At 35.4% G+C, this 23,751-nt stretch overlaps 1 protein-coding gene across 1 annotated transcript in view; it reads left to right on the plus strand.

Moving 5' to 3' along the window:
* LOC150080720 (phospholipid-transporting ATPase VA) overlaps window positions 1-23,751 on the plus strand; it is a 380,422-nt gene that overhangs the window by 190,840 nt on the left and 165,831 nt on the right. The window contains exons 3-5 of the mRNA XM_090381627.1: window positions 11,423-11,627; window positions 15,419-15,504; window positions 22,216-22,322. Of these exons, the coding sequence (XP_090237753.1) occupies window positions 11,423-11,627; window positions 15,419-15,504; window positions 22,216-22,322 (398 nt within the window). The remainder of the gene's footprint in view (window positions 1-11,422; window positions 11,628-15,418; window positions 15,505-22,215; window positions 22,323-23,751) is intronic.

Here is a 23,751-nt window from a genome sequence, read left to right on the forward strand (position 1 = left end):
ATTGTCGTTAAAAAAAAAAAAAAAAAAAGTGAAAGCTTACTTCTTTTTGACAGTTCAACATATTCTTGTCACTTCCCTAGAAAAAGGGCGGAAGGTTACACACACACGCACAACACGTAAATAAAGTTCTTTGCATAGTAAAATTATTATGCGGAATAATTAATAAAAACAGAATAGGTTACATATAAATATTAATTAAATGATACCACTTATACCACGTGAAATGAAGTAATATATTATGATTAAAATTACAGTTCTATAGTATTAAGTTATTTGAGTTTTAAATTGCTATTATTACAATAGAATTTTAGGTTAAGTTAATTACACATTCCAAATTCTTACCTGCTGACAGCCTCCTCTTGAAGATTCTCCCAGACCTGAAGTGTAGCAGGTGAGAGGGATGCTGTCAGCAGCAAGAATTTGTAATTAACTTAACCTAAAATTAACTTAACTTAAAATTCTATTGTAATATTGTAACAATAGCAATTTAAAACTCAAATAACTTAATACTATAGAACTGTACTTTTTAATCATAAATTGTTAATTGGTAATATTCAAACCTGTAACCATTTATTCTTTGTAACCTTGTGTTCTTTGTTTTCTTCCCCAACAGCCTTGTCTGATGATGGGTGTCGGCAAGACACCCGAAACGTCACGTAATGTATAGCTATATAGGCGTTCAGCCTGATAAACTATATATTTTTTTATTTCACTTTGTATAAGAGTGGTATCATTTAATTAATTATAACCTATTGGAAACACCGCGTAACGTCCTTTCTAACTACATAAAAACAGAATGAGAATCAGGGCGCTTATCGTACTAAAGCAGATTAATTATGATTCCAGTTTATGCCAAGATGAATTATGCTTTGTGCAGTCTGCACTCTAAGATTGTTTTGCTTGCACCTGGACCCTTGGAATTTTTAAGTATTGTAGCAGCCCAGTATATAACGACTTCCATAACTGAGTGGTGAAGTGCGAGAGCATAGAAATACACGTGCTTTGAGTGAACGTTGTTCGAGCCTGGGTGACTACTAAACACGGTGCTGTTTCTTGTATTCTCTCTATCCTGTGAACTCCTGAGCTTATGACCTTCTCGGAGTATAAACAGGAAAGTTATTTGTTTATGTACATCAGTATTATGAAAAAAATTTACTAAGCCTTGATGATTTTACAAATATAAAACTACATTTCATCTTATATGATAAATTTTTATGCAAAACAAGTTCCGCAATAGGACTTGCCTGGGCTTAAAACCACCGCTGTTTATATTTTTACATTTATTTGTCTGAGCATACGCTTTTGAAAGTTTTCCTAAATAAAAGATGGGGGAGTTTAGCACACCTGGTGATGTGCATAACCGATTACGGAAATCATTCGATTAAGAAATTAACAACAAAATTTAAAGGGAGTTAAAAAAAAAAAAAAAAGAAGAGAATGATAGTGGAGGGGTTCGAAAGGATGTTATCAAAACTAAAAATTTTAATTCTGCAATGTCTTATGTCACTTGGCTAGTCTATCACCTAGTAACACCCCCATGCCTTATCATATTATAGTTGGTTAATCGAAATTCCAGTTTGCAATATTATGAATGGCCTCACGCAGTTTGAACTTCTGTGACCCACATATATGCCGCTTTAATTAACATATCTGATTTTATAACGTGAAAATGAATTAAAATGTCCTTTAGAGACATATTTCTGGTGTCGTTTTATAAAAAAATTATCCCCCAGACTGCATGCGCCCAGAATGGTGGCCTAATTCCCGTAACAGGTATTCAGGTCATGAACCTTATTTCTTTGAGAAGACGCAAAAGCTTTGCAATATTACTTTTCAACCCCCTTTCATTTCTCATGTGAACACAATAGCTAGATTATCGTTTCTTTGAAGGGTAGTCGTCACGTGCGTCAGAGCACTGTCAAGGTAGTTGCTTAAGATAAGCTTCTAACAGTACTAGTTCGCCTGCACGTTTCTCTCACGCAATGTTTTCACCCCGAAGGCTAATGCGGAAAACTTGAAATCGTTGCGGTTTTTTTTCCCCCTTCCGGGAAGTCTATCGTTGAAAGAATTTCCACCCACTTTAACTAGTCCTTGGAAAACTTTGCTTGGAATTCTAGGACTTCATTTACACTAAGTCACCGAGCGAGCTTTCCTTCTGCAATTTATAAAACTAATTTTCAGTGCAGTACTAAACTGCACTGAAAATTAGTTAAGCTATTATTATGGATCTGTTTTATGTTATTATTATGGATCTGTTTTATGTTATTATTATGGATCTGTTTTATGTTATCTTTACGGTGCCCAGATATTCACATCTTGACAAATAGGCGAACTGTTGCTAGAAATCTTTGCAGTGGTATTGCTGATTTTTATTAGCAAATGATAATATAATTTTAGTTTCGAAATTCACGAAGGCTATTAGTCTGTAGGCACCTTGTCTATGCATCCGGTTACATGTATAAATAGACTTCTTCATTAATTAGTTCAGTTAGCTCACGCATCAGTTAGTGAGGATGAAAGCGGAGTGTGCTCCTCCGGTTCTTCATCGATGCTTTTTCCATATTGTAATTTGAACAACGAGCACACAGATTTTCTTACTGTGCACACAAAATTTGATGTTTACTCATTGTTCAAATTTTGAACTACTTTGTAATACGAAAAAGAGCGCACGCATGTCGACTTTTCTGGATCCTAAAACTGATTGTGCACGTTCACTCATGCACCGATTTCATGATGTGCATAAGCACTGCGTAGGTTTTATCGTGATTTTATTTCGGAAATTCTGTCTAATATACGATTACAAGCTTTCTGAATTGTTAGCTTTATTTATATTTTCCTGTAATCAACCCTGTTTAATATGTACTGAAAAAAAAATTATTTTAAAATTTTAGTACAGTTCATTCCAGAAATCTTAATTTCGTTTGATCACGACACAATTTGTTTGTCGTTTGTTTTCTTTTTCTGACGAGAACTTCGTGGCTGGCTATTAGTGGCTAAATTATCGTCCGTTTCGAAAAAGTCAGAAGTTTGATTCTCTTCTCAACAGGAAGACTTCTTTACACACACAATTATCCCCCGCCCCGAGCTATAGTTAACTAGTCTTAGATGTAGGATTTCTTCCACCCGAAAACTTTTCACTTCTCACATAACATGCGAATAAATAAAATTTACAGACACAAACCCACTAGTTATATCTGTTCTCTGTGGTAAGCAACCAAACTCGGACGGTAAAAAGCCATCAGATCGTTAGAACATTTAAGATGCTCTGAATTCTTTGATAACAGAACATTGGATTTTAGTCGTATTTATGATCTACTTTAAACTTGACGTCATCTCTGCAGTGAAGATTGCTTCTTCGTTAGCTGTTCATTGTGCAAGCACTTCTATCATTTGACTTGGAGCACCTGGCCCTTTTCTGAAAGAAGGGGTTGACACTCATGGAATGTTCACATCTGGCGATCGAACAACCAACTTACGCCGTAGATGTTGGCGACTTATCGTTCCCAAATGGTTAACCCTCTTCAAATCGTTTATCCTTCTAGAAAAATGGATGATATCCATTTCTTACCCCCACCAACGTAATCTGCAGATATGTTTTTAGCAGTAGCATTCCCTCCAAGAAAATATTGTCTTCCATGACAGTATATTGCCCTCGCCACTTTTATCTTCCATTACTTAGAATTCTTTCGACAGCGTTTGAATCCTGCCGGAGGAATTCTTTAAGGCAGCGTTTCCCAAACTAGGGTTCGCGGACCACTGGGAGTTCGTAGACCAGTTTCAGAGGGTCCGCGAAACGTTCAGAAGGTATCAAGAATATGTGTTTATTTTCTTAAAAAATATACTGATAGAATCACAACGAATTTCTTTATAGAACATTACTTATTTTCGATACGATCAGTATATATAATTGTATACATATTTCAAATTATTCGTTCTATGTATAGCAAATTGATGATAAATAAAGTTTATTATTATATATACTGTATGTATAAGAATAAAGTTGAGTTGTTTCACACAGAACTTTGAATTTTCTTTTCGGAAAACCCAGTGTTCATATATATATATATGTGTGTGTGAACACACACACAAACATATGCACATATATAATCCTGACTGTAGGCATGTGTCTGAGATGGAAGTGGATACTTGGCAATTCAATCTCTCGTTTACTATACCGACTCTGACACTTCATTGACCGATAGTAAAAAATAAAAATGTAAAGTGCAGCCATTATCAACCCACTGCAGGATGGAAGCCTCCTCAACAATTCATGCTGAGGGAAATGGACCATAAATCTGCCACGCTGGTCCAGTGCGGGTTGGCAGATCGACCGTATTCTGCAGTCAGGGGCTTGAACCCCCGTCTACTCAAAGAGCGTGTGCTACTGCACTCCCGCTCCTGACCACTCTGCTACGGATTGTGTAGCAACCTTTATGTCACACATGCACAGCAGAGGCTGCAAGAAAAAATCACCAGATTGAAATTTGCTGAACGGATAGTTGTATGTACACTTTGTGTTAATGTTTTCTTGAAGTTTACGTGACTATTTTATCATATTCAAAACTGTATGAACAATTTTTTAATTTCTTCTTTTAGTAGTACTATATTTAATTGCTGCTACTGTTTTATGCCATTTATATGAAGAGATGTACAACTGAAATCGTCCTTGTTATATCTTAAGGAGCTCCTCGTTAAAACTCCTTAAGATATAACATTTGGAGGTTCTCATTGGAAGTACTCAGTGCGAACAAAGGGAAGCATTTGACCTGACGCATCCGCCTCATGTAGATATTCTGGTTGTAGGGAATTATGAAAAGGAGTGATGTAAGGCAGCAGTAGCGACTCAGGATTTTTTTTTATGTGGGGGGGGGGGGGAGATAAAATCAGAGCCGCCGCTTTTGTCCAGAGAAAATTACTCAGTGCTTCTTTTTAATTGAGTTTCTTTCCAGTCGATACTAGCTTAACCACCGCATTAAGCTAGGAATGACTACATTTCTTCTTATCCATTTCTTTATTCATTATTATCCCAGAAGCAGGTTACTAATTAAATTAGATCAAGCACGCACAAAGTTAACAGATGGTTTTTAAGTGAATGTAGCAAACAGAATGCTTTAATATTAATCTTCTGAAAATAATCGACAAATGTTTTGAATCATGTGGAAGAATCTTCCTATCAACTCTCAGTACTGTTGGTGTTAGTAACTTACGTGATCTGGTGATGTACTAGTTAAATTTCAAACTTGAGCTCATTACCAGGCTCATTTGTACTAGTAATTATTTATTTTAAGTATAACTCAATGTCTCCCAGGGGGGATCGAGCGATGAGGCCGCACAGGGCGCCAAAATGGGGGGAGGCGCAAAATTCCCCGCAAATTCACTGATTTGCTATAAATCTCAAGTCGCGATATGAAGTATTATTTTGCAAAATGTGGTTAATTTATTTATTTCATAAATAATATATTTGATTCTATCCTTCATACATTGCTTCTTTTTTAAAATAAAAAAGTAAGTATTTTTCAGTTAATAGTAAAAATATAATGCATAAACTTAATAAGAAGTTGGAGAGGAACATGTTTCTTATCATTAACTCCTCTTGTGTATTTTATGATCTCCATATAATTTTACATCCTTGGACACACATAATTATTTTGTCATAAACAAAACTTTTATTTGATGCGAAGAAAAGAAAGATACTGTATTTGAAATTGATATGTTAGTGCACTATACCAGCAAATATTAAGTGCCTATTTTAGTTACGTATTAGTTTACTTTTCTTCGAATATTTTTATCTGTACTATTCCGTTGTAATTTGTCTGCAGAATTTTCCTCATCGCGGTCTTTTTACGCCCCTGTTTTTGAGAGGAAAACTTTAAGGAAATTTCTTTTTTCGCTTAATTTTCCTGTACCGTATTCATTTTATTGTGGAAATACTTCCAGAAAATCAGTGGCTGCTATAAAATGTTGTGTACTTTGAGTAATAAATAACCAAAACCTATCGCGCAATGCGAACTCAGCTTAAGATGAGTTAGCTTGTCAGGACAGTGTAAATTCCGTCAGTAACATGTCCTATGTTTTCTTATTCGCAGCAGTTCCTTATTCTGCATATTTAAATCGGTGTATATCCTTATATGTGTAGACTACGCATATAAGGATACATATATCACGTCCTCACTGCCCTGCACCGTGTAGTAATGTGAAAAGCGAAGCATCTTGTAGTCTGCGTTTTAGTGTGTACCATAATTACATACAATGAACGCGGGAAGTTCGGTCTAATATATTGCAATTGCAGCATTACACAGGTGTCGTTATATGTATAAATTGGCTTAGCAGCTGGAAGCAACAAATGGATGATCACAATCGATAGCCTTAATATATGCTTAGTTTATCAAATTTATTTCAAGGCGGTGGATACAAAAAAAAATTGTGCCGAGCACGCATAGCGGAAGTTAAGTGAAACTTCTTTAGAATCATTTGAAACGTTTATTATTTCAATATTACAGTGGTTTAATATTTTACAATTGTTTTACAAATTTATTAAAAAGTTTGTACAGATCTCTCCTTTGTACTCAATGGAGGTGGTTTCGGTGGTCGCATTGCACCCATACTCCTTACAACGCCCAATATTAGTCTTCGACATGGTGAATTATAAATTTTTTTTCGTCGATTTTTTTTTTTTTTTTTTTTTTATGAAATACGGTAGAGGATGATGAAACGAAGAAAGAAAAAAAAAAAAAAGAAATGACGAAAGAAAGAAAAAAATTAAATTTTTAAAATTGGACTGCTAGAAGCTCAGATATATCGATTTAAAACATAAACGCGACACGCGTGCTAGTTACACCGTGGCCGCGCTCTAAGGGTACTGATTGCGTCATGCGTCGCTACGTAATTTCGAGTCACATTTTCGTGTTTTTTTTTTTTTTTTTTTTTTTGTCAGTCCACGAATGAAAGTTACTCCATGTGAAACTGTCAAAAAAAAAAAAAAAAAAACCCTACGCATAAAACAACCAAAACATTCCACCAATAATTAACCATTTTTTTTTAAGTACTGTATGACAAAACTTTTTTCATATTAATATTATTAAATATTGTGTGTTAACTATGGAATGCCATAACATCCGGGGATAACACAGTTTTACGATCAGCAGGTGGCATCGTACAGTGCAAGATTTTTCAATATTTAAATTTTTTTCTTGTCTGCCGAATTCTAATGTATCTTTAAAAACTTAATTAACAATGAATTAAAAACAGTAACACGTGTATAAATCAAGTAAAAATTATTAAAACATTTGCAGAATCTCAGGATTCTGCACATTAATAGAACCGGTAAATTCACCTCTTTCATTAAAATCTCAACAAATCCAGTTTGGAAACCTGCACTATTGTACACATTTCTATGCTGGCTGCAGTGTGATTGTTCTCGCTTTTTCATTATTATTATTATTATTATTAGTTATATGGTGCAAGGAGCCTGAGGCTTATGCTGCACTAGTTAAAAAAAAAAAAAAAAAAGGTCCCAAGTTACCCTGCCCTGAGAGAGAGAGAGAGAGAGAGAGAGAGAGAGAGAGAGAGAAAAGAATGATGATATCCAGCTCAAGACCCTTGCACTGTTGTTCTTCGTTATCGGTCCTATTTAAAAAAAAAAAAAAAAAAAGTCTGAGGAGTTCATAATAAATCGTAATGGTAAAAGTTAAGTAATTTTCTTTTTTTTTTTCTGTAAAATATTTGCAACCAAATATTTTATTTTCAAGTCTCATTAATTACTTGTATGATTTATTTTTCACTTAATTTTTATATACCTACCCAATGAATTTTTTATAACGAAACAATTATAATAATTTTACAACTACATATTTTATTTAAGATAAACTTTCAAAAAAAAAAATTGTGATAATGTGATAGTTTATTTAGTAGCTAATGTGGTGAAAACAGGTTGGCTGCGGTTTTGGGGTAGAAGATGCAAATGTGCACATTAATATTTACTCTCTGGAGATATTTTAATAAATAAGACTTCATTGTGTATTCCCCCTCCACATAATTTCAGGGTTTAATTAGATTTCTCTCCTGAATGCCAAATTCTGGAATATACCGTATTTCCCCATGTATAAGACGCACCTTAATTTTGGGGCCCGAAATTTGAAAAAAAAAATGTATTACATAAAGTTATTGAACTCAAGTTTTATTCATCATAAAATTCATACAACTCCTCATCACTGTCAAAACTCCCATTCATTAGCTTGTCCTCATCTGTGTCTTATGACGAATCACTGTCTTCATATATTGCCTCGTCCTCAGTTCCATCTATGGCATTTGAAATGCCACACTTCTTAAATGACTTGACAGCGATCTCAATCTTGATATTATCCCAGGATCTTTTCACCCAGGTACAAACTTCTCCTATAGTTGGTTTCTTCACTCTTCCTCCTGGTGCCAAATTGTCCCCAGAAGACTTCATCCATTGGTTCCATTCGTCTCTCATGGCAGCTTTGAAGGGTTTGTTAATGCTGACATCAAGTTGTTGGAGCTGGGATGTCAAGCCTCCAGGTATGACGGCAAGTTTTGTTTTTTGCTCTGCAGAAATCTTCTTTGTGTTTTTTTATGTGTGCCCTTCTGATCAAGCACCAATAGGGCAGGTTTGCATAAGAGCCCACCCGGTCTCCTGCTCCAAACTTTCTCAAACCAGATCTTCATACCATCCTGATTCATCCAACCCTTGTCATGAACGTGGACAATCACTCCTCGAAGAATGTCTTCTTTTGGCATTGTTTTGTGTTTGAAAATCAGCATAGGAGGCAACTTGGTTCCGTCGGCACAACAAGCTAGAACAACTGTATAATGGCTCTTTTCATGTCCACTTGTCTTCACAGTTACAGTTTTCACCCCTTCTTATCAACAGTTCTGTTACTTGGGACATCAAATTGAAGGGGGACTTCGTCCATATTTGCAATCTGTCCCAACTCAAACTGATGTCTCTTCCGACATTGAATGACAAAACAATGAAATTCAAGGACCTTCTGCTTAAAAGCTTTCAGGCATCTTTTGGGCAAGGCTGGTGTGTGTACGCATGCTTAGTCCATTCCGTTTCATGAAACTGAAGCACCAATTGTGTCCTCCTTTGAAATCAGTAACTTCTTTTTCATCAGCAATTCTTCTTGCCTCATGCTGAACCATCTTTGTGGACACAGGAATTCCAATTGCCCTTTGCTCTTCAATCCATATCTTCAATTCCCTCTCTAAATCAGGCCATTTTGCTAACTTGCCTCTCATGGCCTTCTTCTGCCGTGGCATTTTCAGTAGGGTTTCTTCTTCCCATAGCCAGTCTCTGATTGTTTTCTCAGTTGGAGGAGGACCAAACTTACGTTCAGCAGCACGATTTCCATTCACTTTTGCAAACTGGATCACTTAACTTGAATTCAGCACTGTACGAAAATCTTTTCTGAGCCATTTCTGGTCAGAACGTAACCTAATATACCGGTAACAAGTGCGAAACAATGAGCGCAAAGACAACAAGCGCGAAAAAGTGGGAAATGCAAGTAAAAAAAAAAAAAAAAAAAAAAAAATCTACAACCACTGTATAAGACACACCCAGTTTTTAGACTCCAAATTTTTCGAAAAAAGGTTCGTCTTATACATGGGAAAATACTGTATACACAGTATAAATATAAGAAAGGATACTGTCTTTCGGAAATTGTGTGTGCGTGCGCGCGCACACACACACACACACACACACCTTAAAATTCATGGTAACTGGATTTGGCATGAATATGAGCCTCTTATAAACTTGTATGTGGATAATCTATCTCTCCTTAATATATTTGCTTCCAAAGAAGGTCTCCCTTCACCTGTCCAAGTAAAGGATGTGGGTGAGAGATGAATTGCACTGGGAGTCTGCTTAGGCAGGCTAAGTGCATACTTACACTTAGATTAAAGCATTTCATGTTGCAATTGACTGCCCCTGTATTGTCTATATCAGAGACAGGTTGGATTTCCATCTCAAGCCATTTTTCTATGGTCGGCTGTGACCTGCCAAAAATAGTGTTAAGCTTTCATTTCTTATTCCACAGTAAAAATTTAACCTTCTGTGCATTCATGGCATTTGACAGACTCTTCTTCTTTTCTTTGTCATTTCTTTGATTATATCTCCCCAAGTAATCTTCTCCCTAACTGAAAGATTATAAATATATAACTGTGTAAAGAATATATCTCTCTATTCATTATTTTTAATTTGTAATTTAATTTTTTCCTTTATTCTTCAGTGTGTGTGCATGCACGTGCACACACACTGAAGAATAAAGGAAAAAAATAAGAATAAGCAAACACGTACCTAGTGTAAATAAACATTTTACTGGGTATATGCCTACTTATTCTTTTTTTTTTTTTTTTAACCATTGAAAATGCTAGCTTTTTTTTTTTTTTAAATTAAAACAGCCATATAATTTTTTTTTTTTTTTTTTTTTTTTTTTTTCCTCATTTAAATGTTCTGAATCTATCCTGATATATTTATGTATGGGCATTGGCTACAACAAGGTTCCCACTCCTGATTTACAGCACTGGTGGTAAAGGCAGCACCAGAAACAATTTTATTTAATCTCCAAACAAAGCTTTGCTAAAAAAGTATCTATTAAAACAGGCAGCATTTCTTGTGTTCCAGTTTAATTTCAAGTGAATTTATGCAGTACATTTCAAAAACTCTTATTTTATACTATGCAGTGGTGAAACTGCCAGGTCTACCATCATGGGAAGTTTGGCCTCCTCACATTTTGCCTTCACACAAGCCAGAGAGTTTATCTGGTGTGGTTATTGTTATTATTAGCTATATGGTGCAAGGAAGCCTGAGGCTTATGCTGCACCAGACAAAAGAAAATTCCCGAGTTATCCTGAGAGAGAGAGAGAGAGAGAGAGAGAGAGAGAGAGAGAGAGAGAGTCAAAAGTAGAAGGGAATCACCAAGAAAGAGAAGAATGATGATATCCAGCTTAGGACCCTGGGTGTGCCAAGCCCATACTCACCAGATGTAAGCCCCTGTGGTTGTTAAAGATCACATGGAGCTGTTTGCTTCTGACCATGTGGAAAATTTTATTTTCAAAAAATAAGAACACGTTTCCTTAAATATAACTCACTAATTCAAAATTCACTTCAGGCTATTGCAAACTAACTTATCAACTAAATAAATAAGGATACCCAGTTTGCTGTATTTTGTGCTACTAAGAAGGAGTGTTTTCCCAAATAGTAGAGGGAGTTTTTTTCTTTTTTTTTTATAATTTATTATTGCTAGTTAATTAAGCCTTTTGGTTTGCCTTTACAAAATTGCCACCTAGGAGATAGGATTTTCTTTGTATTAACAGTGATAGTTATCAATAAAAAGTTATTTTATAACTAAACTTCTTGGTGTGTGTAATATATTATATTACTGTTTTGTTATTCTAGGGATGAAAATCGCTATGTAAAGACACTTTGGAAACATGTCAAGGTTGGTGATATTGTGCATTTATCTTGTAATGAAATCATTCCAGCCGATATATTACTGATAAGATGTAGTGAGGAGCAGGGTCTTTGCTACATAGAAACTGCCAATTTGGATGGCGAAAGTAACCTCAAACAAAGAGAAATAGTTAAAGGATATGCATCTCAGGTATTGTTTATGGTATTTTTCTGCAAGTTATAATTATATAAAAACATCTTTTTTCAAATATTTAGATCAGCCTTTTCTAAACTTTTTTTTTCCTATGTGCTGTGTACCACCATAGTAAAGGCATGGGCCTGTGGGCAAAGAGCCTCACCAAACTGGCCCATCTTTCCCCATAGGGGGCCTAGTATGTCAGCCCAGTACCTAAGTATATCTCAGAACTATTCTGTGATATACTGAGTTGAAACATAGTGAATCGTGAAACATTTTTGGGAATATTTAATTCTCAGGATAAAGAATAAGGAACTGGATGCAAAGAATAATTTTGATATCATATTTGGATCTTAGGAAGGCTTTTGATACTGTTGCACATGGAAGACTGCTGCACAAATTGGAGCAGTGTGGCATTGGAGGCAAATTGCTGCTATAGATAAAGGGATGATTGAGTGGGAGAAGACAGAGAGTGATAATCAATGGACACTGCTCTTCGTGGACTAATGTTATTAGTGGAGTCCCCCAGGGTTCAGTGTTGGGTCCATTGTTGTTTTCTGTATTTATTAATGATATTGATGATGGTATGTCAGGTTTATGTCTAAGTTTGCAGGTGATGCGAAGGTCGGCAGGGTTGTTAATGACACTAATCACTGCCGCATCAGGATCTAGAAAAGTTGAGCAGATGGGCTGAGAGGTGGCAACTGATGTTTAACATAGACAAATGTAAAGTACTGCATATGGGAATTGGTAACCCCAGAGTTACGTATCAACTGAGTGGTACTACACTGACAGTGGTAGAGAATGAAAAGGACCTGGTGGTAATTGTGCAGGCAGATATGAAGTTTTCTGAGCAGTGCAGATGGTCTGCAAGAGTAGCTCATGGTGTCTTTGTCAATGATATACAGGAATTTTTCTAGCAGGGATAAGGTGATTATCCACTTGTATAAGGCAATGGTCAGGCCACACCTTGAGTACTGTATACATGTCTTTAAAAATAACTAAATGCACAAGGCTATATTTTTAAATATTGCACAAGTTATTTTTAAATATTGTCATATATACCTTTTGGCATCTCTCATATTGTGTGATTATCTTCACAACTGAGTCGTCATGTTTGCAATACCAGGGTACCAGCCCATCCACTGATGATAGGCCAATAGCCTTGAAACGGTGCTGTCTGGGTGGTGTGGTACACACTGAGAATAAGTAACAATAGTCTTTTCTATTAGTGAAGCGTTATTTATTCGAGGTAGTGCAATATCATTGCAACTCGTCATGAAGGAAGAGCACAATATGAGAAACAGAGCAAATGATGCCTACTACAACTACTTCGTAGTTTCTTAAGAGTTGTCTATGGTGTATGTACACCGATATTATATGTATACAGGTCTGGAGGCTTCATTTTAAGAAGGATGTAGAGCTGCTGGAACGAGTACAGAGAAGGGCAACAAGATTAGTGAATGGAACAAAGGGTTGCTCTTATGAAGAAAGGCTTAAGTTTTGCAAATTGTAGTGTCTGGAGACTAGGCACCTGCGAGGTGATCTGATAGAAGTGTATAAAGCCTTGAATGGTTTGAGCATGCTCAGTGCTGATGGGATTCTTCCTCTTGCTCAGAATAATTGCCTGAAGGCCATAAATTCAAATTGAGGACAGACAGTTGTAGGACAGATTGTGTGGAAGTTTGCCTTTAGCCAGCAGGTGGTTGATTGCTTAAACAAACTTTCATCTGTTGTTGTAGAAGTTGATAGCTTAAATAGATTCAAGGCTGAACTAGACAAACATTTGGAGGGAGTGGATGGGTGAAATGAGAAGATTTTTTTTTTTTTGCTGATGCTATATAAGCTTGCTTTCTTGCATCATGTGCCTTTGCTAATGCTAATATCTCTGAAGAGTTCTTCAAAGATAATTGTAAGGTGTGATATCAAAACTTTTTGATATCACACCTCACAATAAGAGATATTCCCAGAAAAGTTTCAAAAGATTTCTCATTTTGTTATTCAAAGCTTTGAATAACAAAATGAGAATACTGAGATAGCGATGAGCAATTGTAAATTGTCCCATTCAAAGTAGTTTGAATTAGACAACTTGCAATAGCTCTTAGTCCCTTGGTCTTAATGCAGTGATTCCAGTAGTGCTTCCACAAGTGGAAAATTAACTGGAAGTTTATTCTTTTTCTTGGATTAGTTTAATGATGTCAAGCCTTTTTTTCCTTTGAGGAGCAATTTAATTTTTATGGGAATACAATGAAACTTTGATTATAAGTGCTAATGAGAGAGAACAGAATGTCAATTAATCAAAAAATATGATTTATTCGCAAGAAACTCTGTGTGTGTGTGTTTAGTTACAAAAGAAATTAATCGGTTTTATTCACTGAAATTGATAAATTTGTTTTACAATACTGTATGTACTAACCTACAAAATTTATCCATGCACATAATTTAATTTTACATTATTTTAAAAACAAGAACAGAAGATAAAATTTAAGGTATTAAAAAAATGAAATTTTTTAAATTTCACATTGAAATTATTTTTGCATGTATTGGTTCTAATTTTTCATAAATATAAAACTATACATTTATGATTAGTTGATACAAGGGTATATTCAACAAAAAGATCCATACAGAGTATAAAAAACACATTTCCAGTGGAAATGTTTTTTTTTTTTTTTTTTTTTGGCTGATGCTACATAAGCTTGCTGTCTTGCATTGTATGCCACTACTACCACAGTGTGGCACTTTATTGCCATTTCAGGCGAAAACAATTGCATGAGATCTAGGGAGGAGAAATTCATGCATTGTGGACCTATGGTATATTTATTTTACAAATACAAATAATGTTTTTTCCTTTACAGCAAGCTGACATTGAACTATCCACTAGCCTCTAAGATAAAAAAAAAAAAAAAAAAAGAAAGAAATAAATAATGATGCTGTTATGTTTTAAAAAAAAAAAAAAAAGAGGTGGATGCCCTGCACAGATAATCTGAAAATAGAAATCAGAATGGGGAGGGAATAGATCCAGTGAAAAAAGGGTTAACAAAAGCAGTGAAAATCAAACAAAGAATAATGAAGAAAGAATTGGAAGAGTGATTCTTCTGAATTAGTACATTACTTCCTTCTAAATCTCTTAGAACATGTGCAACAGCCAGACAACATATTCACTAAATTAACTTTTCTTTCCGTATTATTTAGCTCTATCAATTTCTGCTTTAACAGTTTCCCTCCATGCATACTCCCTGAGAATCACAGCCTTCATAAATTCAAACACGATTGTTAGTAAGTTTCAACTTCTCAGTCCACACACATTTCCATTACTTAAAAGTGCTATAAGTTTTATTAATTTTGGGTTGGTTTTTGCATTAATTGCTACAAAAGTGTCACTTCTTTGTGTATTTGGAATAAAATTCTGTTTATCCAACACACATTGTGGTTATTTAATTTTCAGAGGTCTTAAGGATATGTAATAATTTAATGGTATCACTTATTTAAAAGCTTTTCACACCCAAATTGTGTAGTTTTTCCTTTATAAACAGACAAAAAATACAAATTTATTAAATGAGTGAGAAATAGTATTCCATGATATTTGTTGTTATCCTGTTCAGTATTTAAAAGACTTGGAAGTAAATGCTAATATTTGAAATCCATTTTAAAGATATTCATCTACTGCTGTAAAAAATCTGTAGAATAATTAAGATATTTAATTCTTATTTAATTCATCATTTCTGTAGAAGTATAATTATTTCAAATTGAATTGAAGAAGTGCAAGTTATAACAATTTAGATTTCATGGCAACATTTTTCTTTTAGGGTGAGAACTTTCATCCAACACTATTTCAGAGTAGTGTTGAGTGCGATCCTCCTAACCATAAAATATACAGGTTCAATGGAAGCATGTAAGTTTCTAGTTGGATATTAGCATTTGTGGTGTAGTTATTTAAGTTTTTATAGTTATTTTACATAGGAATAGAAATATATTTTCCCATTGGAGTAGTGCTTATTTGTTTTAAGTGCCTGGTAAAATACCATGGCACCGCATGTAAAATACCATGGCACTTTGTGGTGCCATGGTATTTTACCAGGTTTGGTGCCTCTGCAAATCGAAATTTAGATACTTAGTAGCAAATTTCATTTGCTGAATGCTCTTTACAGACTGAGGTTATGCCCTAACTAACTTATACAATTACATTTTATAGCTCTTATAGTATGATGAATACAAGAAATTCCAGAAAGGCCTTTGTCTTAAATTCATTGAGTTTTTAAAACATCTACACTATAAAGTAACTTGCATATTATGGATATTTCTCATCACTGGGTTTGTCAGGTCATTCATTCATACTTGCTTTCCCTACTGATGAAGCCTAAAATAGAGCCAAAATTGCAGTTTGTGGCAATGGTGTACACCTTGAGGCCAATGTAGCTGAGTGGTCAAATGCCAGTACACATCATATGTGCATTGAGTTATCTGTGGTTCAAACCTGTGACTACTGAACACAGCAGTGTTCTTGTATTCTCTCTATTTTATGAGTTCCTCTGACTATATATGGCTGTCACGGAGTATAAACAGGAAATTTATTTATTATTATTAAATATGAGGGCTGTTCTAAAATTTTTTCCTCCTGCTTGTGTGATGTTGCATACAAAATGTGTGTGGTGTCAGGTGAAGATTTAAATGCTATTGACAATATCCTAAGAGTTTCGATACTGCATGCTAAGTAGCAGGGCTTTAATAGTCCGTGGAGGGTGACATTGCATGTTATCGAGTTCCTGGATGCAGAAAACATTGTGTTGTTGTTGATGATTTAGGGATTTATTAGGTGCATCAGCAAGTATGACCATAGTGTGCCAAAAACATTGTGGGTCGTGGTTATATATATATATATATATAATAAATGGTTCATATTTAAGTGTTTCTCTAAATACAGAAACAAAGACAGACACTGAGTGCTTAAATCTTTTAATCTTTGTTTAAGTCATTATTAACAGATATAATAATAGTGATTGTGATGGTGGGAAGACAAATACTGAAAGAAATTATGCTGAATGAAGGATTACTACCAGTATCTGAATGTAGAAATATGTAAAATGCAAAAAGGGACCATTTGGAAACAGAACAAGGATTTATTTTATTCCTCTATGCACGAGTTTGGAAACCTTTACCAAATGAATGTTACTTCCAATTCCTTTTATGCATTAGCAAGAGCTATGGATTATAGCAAAATTTCCTGTAAGTTACATCATTATGTGTAATTGTATCATACTTACAGATTTTATTTTTTCTGTTTTCTTTAAAAAAAATGAGTTCATTCTCCACATTAATCTATATAATGAAAAGAGCATGATGTTTGATACACTACAATCTTAAATAAGACAAGATGATATACTACAATGTTAAACAAGAGAGTTACAGTAACAGCATCTATTGACAAAATGTTGAACTGGCTTGCATTCTAGAACACAAGATTACCAATTTTTAGGCACATTAGCATATATGCTTGCATGAAGCACCCATTTGTCTTCATATGCATTTGTCTGCCTGCCTGCCTGTCTGTCTGTTTGTCCTCATGTAATAACTTGACTCCTAATAGATAGATTTTCTTAAAATTTTATATTTGGATCATTTAAAAAAAATTAATGTAGACATCACAAATTTCATTACGATTGCACTAATAGAAATCTGGAAATTATTATTTCTTTGTCCATCTATCTATCTGCATGTAGTAATGCAACTCTCAGTGAATGGAATTTCATGAAATTTTGTATTTGGCTTATTTAGAACAATTTGTCAGGCCTTCCCAAATTTCATTAAAATTAGACCAGTAAAAATCCCATAATAGTAATGATAAGCTGAAGTGAAATGAGATGGGATAATGATATCCAGAATAGAAGATGAGTGGAAGAAGGCCCTAACAGAATTCAAAGGAATGGATCCCATAAATACCCACATGATACTGAAGCAGAGATACTGAGATACCCAATAGAATCATGTGGAGAGTCACAGACCACCTCATTTGGCAAATAATACAACATTACCTTGACAACAGTGGTGCAACACTGGAGGCCATCTACACAGATGTATACTGTGCTGCCATAGCAGCTACTAGGATTAATGGAAGAGAAACAAGAGACCAGCAGCGAAAGAACTGAAAAAAGAAGGAACCGCCAGCTTGAGAAGGAAGACTTCAGCAGAAGATAAAGAATTATGAGTCAAGATGGGCCAATTGACCCATTACCAATGGAGTAATAGGAGTAAGGAATTTATTGGAAGAGTGAAGAGAGACAGCATCCACAGAAAACACAAAACCAAAAATCAGAGAATAGGAGATTACTTGGACACACTGAAGCAGAACCTCCTCACACTCAAAATAAATAACTGAATCTTTGATGAAGACCAAAGAGCCTTCTACAGGAGTCCTGGAGAAGATGGGAAAGACTGAAACGGACCACCAGAGCAGAAGACGATCAGAGTTCTGGGGCAACATATGGAACAGTGAAGTAAGACATAACAGCCAAGCCCCCTGGATAGAACTAGAAAGGAAGAAAACCAAGGATGTACATGAGATGAGAGAGTGGGTGATTTGGGAGGAAGAAGTAAAACAATCAATCAGGAACTCCCACAATTGGTGAACCCCAGGAATAGATAATGTCCACAACTACTGGTACAAGAAGTTCACTTGCATGCACAAGCACCTAGCAGAGCAGTTCACCTGAATGATAAAGCACTCAGAGACATTCCCAAAGTTTCTTACTCAAGGAATCACATATCTGAAGGCTAAAGAACAAGATACAAGAAACCCAGTGAAATACAGGCCAATCACCTGTCTCCTAACGATGCACAAGATCCTGACCAGCTGCATAACCAAGAAGATATCAGACCACTTGGAGAGCCTGAACATAATGGTCGAACAGCAGAAAGGATGCAAGGAACAATTAACCATAGTTGCCACAGCTTACAAGAAGCGCTGCAGCTTGTACACTGCCTACATCAATTACTGCAATTAATTGATGTGCCTCATAACTGGCTAATAGAGATGCTGAAGTAACAAAGTCAACCCAACAGTGACAAACTTCATAGAAGCAACTGAAATGGAGTACCCATCAGGAGGGGAATCTTTCAGGGAGATGCCCTGAGTCCACTGTGGTTCTGTCTAGCACTCAACCTGCTATTGACCATGTTCAACAGTGGAAAGCATGGATATAAGCTCAAAGAAGGAAGATAAAACCTGTACACCTTCTCCCACCTGATGTACATGGATGACATTAAGCTCTATGTGGCAACCGAGAAGCAACTCCAGCAACTATTCAGGATGGAATTTGGTCTGGACAAATGCAAGACCCACTGATTGCATCAGGGGAAATTAGTTGGCTGAAAGTTACCAGCTACGGATTGGTAAAGAGATCAAAACCATGACAGAGGGGGAGATCTACAAATACCTGGGGATGATGCAAGCTCAGCAGTTAGAGCACAAGGAAATCAAGGCTTGCCTGATAGATAAATACTATCAGAGACTCAGAAACCTGCTCAAAGCAAAGTTGAATGGAGGGAACACAGTTAAAGCCATAAACATCTATGCAGTTCCAGTGCTAACATACTCCTTCGGGATCATAGATTGGACTAACACTGAGCTAGAGAATATCATGAGAAAGACAAGGACAATGATGACCAAGAGCCACCAATACCACCTGAAGTTGGCCCTGGAGAGACTGACAATAGCTCAGAAAGCGGAGGAAGGGGCCTGATAGACCTCATCAAACAACAGAAAACAGGGATAGCTAACCTGAAGGATTACTTCCAGAAAAGCACAGCAGCACTCTACCAGGCCATAAGGAAGATAGAAAAGTGGCATACTGCACTAAACCTGAGTGAGGAGTCCCCTCCCTCCCAGAGGGCACAAATGAAATTAGAAAGGTGGGCAAAGAAGACACTCCATGGTGTTTAGTTTGTTTTAGTGTGTCGCATGGATTGTTGTGTTCCGTCATAACAAAAAGACGTTGTTTCATTATTTATGTCAGGAGTGTTGAAAATTTTTTTTTATAGTAACTAATTTTTTGTTTAGAAATCAGAAAAAATGATGGGTAAGTAAACCTAAAAGAGTTGTGCTTTCAATTGAACAAAAATTTGAAATTATTCAAAAGTTTGAAAACGGCACATCCATTAAATTTTTAATGAACCGTTATAATGTTGGTGACCAAACCATATGCAACATCGTAAAAAATAAAGGGAAGCTATTAGATTTTATGGGCACATCTGATAATGTTAAAGGCATGACTATCAGAAAAATGATGAAACAGTCTGCATATGAGGACTTCAACAAGGCAATGGTGTTGTAGTTTAACCAAAAAAAGAGCAGAAGCCATTCCAGTCTATGGGGTAGTTTGCACAGCAAAGGCAAAATATTTTTTTAACTAATAAAAATTGCGAGGTGATTTTAACCTCGCAACCACCCATCTTCTGTGGGTGGTTGATGTGGTTTACACAGAGGCACACCATTCGTCAGATTACCATGCCATTCAAGATGAAAAACTAAGTAGTGATGCACCGACTGCCCAAGAATTCACCAGTGAGTTTCAAAAATTTATTGAAACCAATGAATTTGTACCGGAGCAAATTTACAATGCCGGCGAAACAGGATTGTACTGGAAATGTCTTCTGTCAAAAATTTTAGCTTATGGAACCATGGTAAATGCTTCAGGACATAAAATGTGAAAACAAAGATTGGCATTCTTTGCTGTGCTAATGCTGCTGGGTCTCATTTTTTGAAACTCTGCGTAATTGGAACAGCAAAAAAACCACTGGCTTTCTCATGTATTTCAATGTCGAATTTACCTGTTGATTTCTACAATAATAAGTCAGCCTGGATAGACAGGGAGATATTTTCCAGTTGGTTTAGAACTAAATTTGTGCCTTCAGTGTGCCAAATCTGGCATCACTGAGTTTTCCACAGAAAGCTGTTCTGCTATTAAACAACACACACCAAGTCATTCTAATGAGGAAATTCTAAAATCAGGCAATGGAAATATTTTCATCAAATATTTATCCCAATGTAATTGCTTTAATTCAATGTATGGATCAAGGTGTCATCCAACAAATGAATGCAATTTATCTCTCAAATTAGCAGAAGAAAGTGATTGTGATTTATTGACATTTTGGAAAAACCCTGACTGTAATTGGATGCGATTTATGAAGTTTCAGCAGCATGGAAATCAACAAAAAGCATAAACTTAAAGAGGTCTTGCTGTAAAATTTTACTGGGAAAGGATGGATTCCTAGGATTTGAGGAAAACTGTAAAGATCTGGTACTGGAAATGTTATAAAATTTCCAACAAATTGAGGAGTAAGTGATGTCGACGAGCAATCAATTCATGATTGGCTTAATTCTGACAAAGATTTAGCTGGTCATGAAGTACTAAATGATGAAGAAATTTTACATCATGTAACCACACCACCACTAAATAATGATGGTGAACCTGAAGAAGAGTTGATATTGTCACAAAAAATTAGACATAGTGTCCTGTTGGAAAAAATGGTTTTAATAAATATTTGAAGTGCCATTCATCAAAAAGTTGCAAAAGGAAAAACCGGTCTTATATGCTTTCATATTTTTCTAAGTGAATTGATTTTCGGTTATCTTTCCTATTTTTCGTAAAATTAAAATATAAAATATTTATCTTAAAAACAAAACATGTTTTAAAGATATCAATAGGCTAAGTTAAAACAAAACTTGTGGAAATTATTGTGCATGCCCATTAGCAGCCAATGCAAGCACACATCTTTACCTATAGTTTGTTTACCTATACATCATTACATATATCATTTGCATACATCATGACCCATGTTTTTCTACTTGTGCAAGCATTGTATTAGATACTTAAGTAGTGCATGGTAAGTGTTTTCATTTTTTATCTATCGCCATATATTTTAGGTATGTTGCTGAACATTTTTCGATATTTTTGGATTAACTGGGAAATCCATTATCTGGGATTTTATTTTTATCATCTATCCTGGAAAATCGAGTCTTCTGTATTTGGCTCCTACTAATCCTATCACTTAGAGAAGCATATGAATATGCTATATGTGATATAGTAGTGTTGTCTGGCATCAGTTGTCATGTGTGATGGGTTTTCTTTAATCATGCTAATGTATGACACCTATCTAAACTTGAATATTGCTGCCCTATGTGCTATCAAGGAAATGCACATAGGGCAGCCCTATGTGCTATCAAGGAAATGCATGGCAATAAAGGTATTTATTCCCTTGCTTTATTAATCTCTACATGTTTAATAAATTTGCGTGTGTTTAATAAATAGTTCTGAAAGAATGTTACTAATGTTTAGAAGTGCACATTATTAAATTTTGCTTCATCTTTGTCTTCAGCATAATTCAGAGATGCACAAATATTAAAAAGAAAATAGATTAGTTCTGCATTGTCTTTTATAAAATGTTCGTTATCTTGTATAAAGTATTTTGATTATGATTACAAAAAATATGGACTATATACAATCACTTTAAGTATTACGTTTATTAGATGAGGATGGTAAAAAAATTTCTTTCTCTTAATGCAACATTACTTACATTATTACTTTTGTTTGTATATTCATTATTTTAGCATACATTCTAATGGTGAAAGAGTACCAGTTAGCAAGGAAAATTTGTTACTCAGGGATTGTGTTCTCAAAAATACAGATTTTGTTGAAGGCATTGTAGTGTATGCTGGTAAGTAATTTGTTTTAATCATTAATTGATTTAATCTGCTTTGAATTTTTATTTTTCACCACAACCCCCTGCTTCCATTTCCATTCCTCATGTGCACTATTTTTTTGTCCTCACTTCCACCAGAGCCTCAGCAGCAGGAGTTCTTAACCTTGTTTTGTACAGTCACTTCTCTTCCAGTTTTTACATGTCACCTCTATTATTCTAGTTCTAAAATTTTTAAATGAAATGCATGGTCAGAAAATTCAATTTTTGGGAACCTTCTCACCTCTTCTGAACTGCTGTCCTACTTTTCCTGGGAAGACAAGAATCACTGGTTAAAAACCTCTGCTCTGCTTCTGTTCTATCTCCTCATATATTAGCTAACTTAATCCTTATACCTCTAACTATATAACTACATCTTTTCATATTTTATTTCCTTCATCTTATATTAGATGTGCTGCTTAATGGTTTCTGAGATAAGCAAAAGCCTCTGAAGATAAGCTAGCAATAATTATTTTTTTATAATTCATAACTCCATATTAATTTCCTCCAAATTAATCACGTTGAAATCACATTGTCATGAATTTAAAGACCAAGAAAAGAGTGGTGATGAAATTTTGTTTTAAAGCTGAAAAAAGTGCACCCAAAACAGTTGCAGTGGTGAGTGCAGCTTATGGATGTAAAGCACTGTCATCGTCCAAAATTTTTTTGCTGGTATGGGTGGTTCCGTGAAGGGTGGGAAGATGTTCAGGATGATGTGCTGAGTAGTCACCCATCCTAGTCTCATACAGACTTGACCGTTGAAAAAGTTTAGCAGCTATTAATGGAAGATTGTTGCCTGTCCCTCTTGAATTATAGCAGACCAGCTTCACATCAGCAAGGATACTGTGTGCTTTGCACTTCCAGCACATGCACTGATGGTGGAACAGAAGGAGGAATGAGTTGCTGTGTGTCGAGATTTGATTGAGATGGCAGACAGTAATCCAGACTTTTTTTTTTTTTAACCATAATTGATGATGAATTCTGGTGCTTTGCCTACAAACCCAAACCATAAAAGTCAATCAGCTGCATGAGTTGGAGAAAATTCTCCTAGTCCAAAGAAACTCCAGTTCCAAAAGTCTTGAACCAAAACAGCATTGCTGATTTTTTTTTTTATATTATTATTATTTTTTGATTGGCAAGGAATTGCAAAGTGTGCAAAGAATTTATACTGGAAGGACAGACAATAAACTCTGAATTTTACAGAGGAGTGATGGACAGACTATTGAAAAGAATTCGTCATTTTAGGCTAGATGTGGCCAAGTCAGGTGAGTGGTTATTGCTTCATGACAATGCACCTTCACACAATGCAGTCATCATCAAGCAGTTTCTTGGGCAGAAGGATATTATAGTGCTTCACTATCCCCTCTATTCACCAGATTTGGCACCTGTTGATTATTTTCTCTTTTCC

Source organism: Mastigoproctus giganteus, chromosome 9, assembly GCF_048544385.1.
Source record: "Mastigoproctus giganteus isolate SK-2022 chromosome 9, ASM4854438v1, whole genome shotgun sequence".
NCBI classification, from domain to species: Eukaryota; Metazoa; Arthropoda; class Arachnida; order Uropygi; family Thelyphonidae; genus Mastigoproctus; species Mastigoproctus giganteus.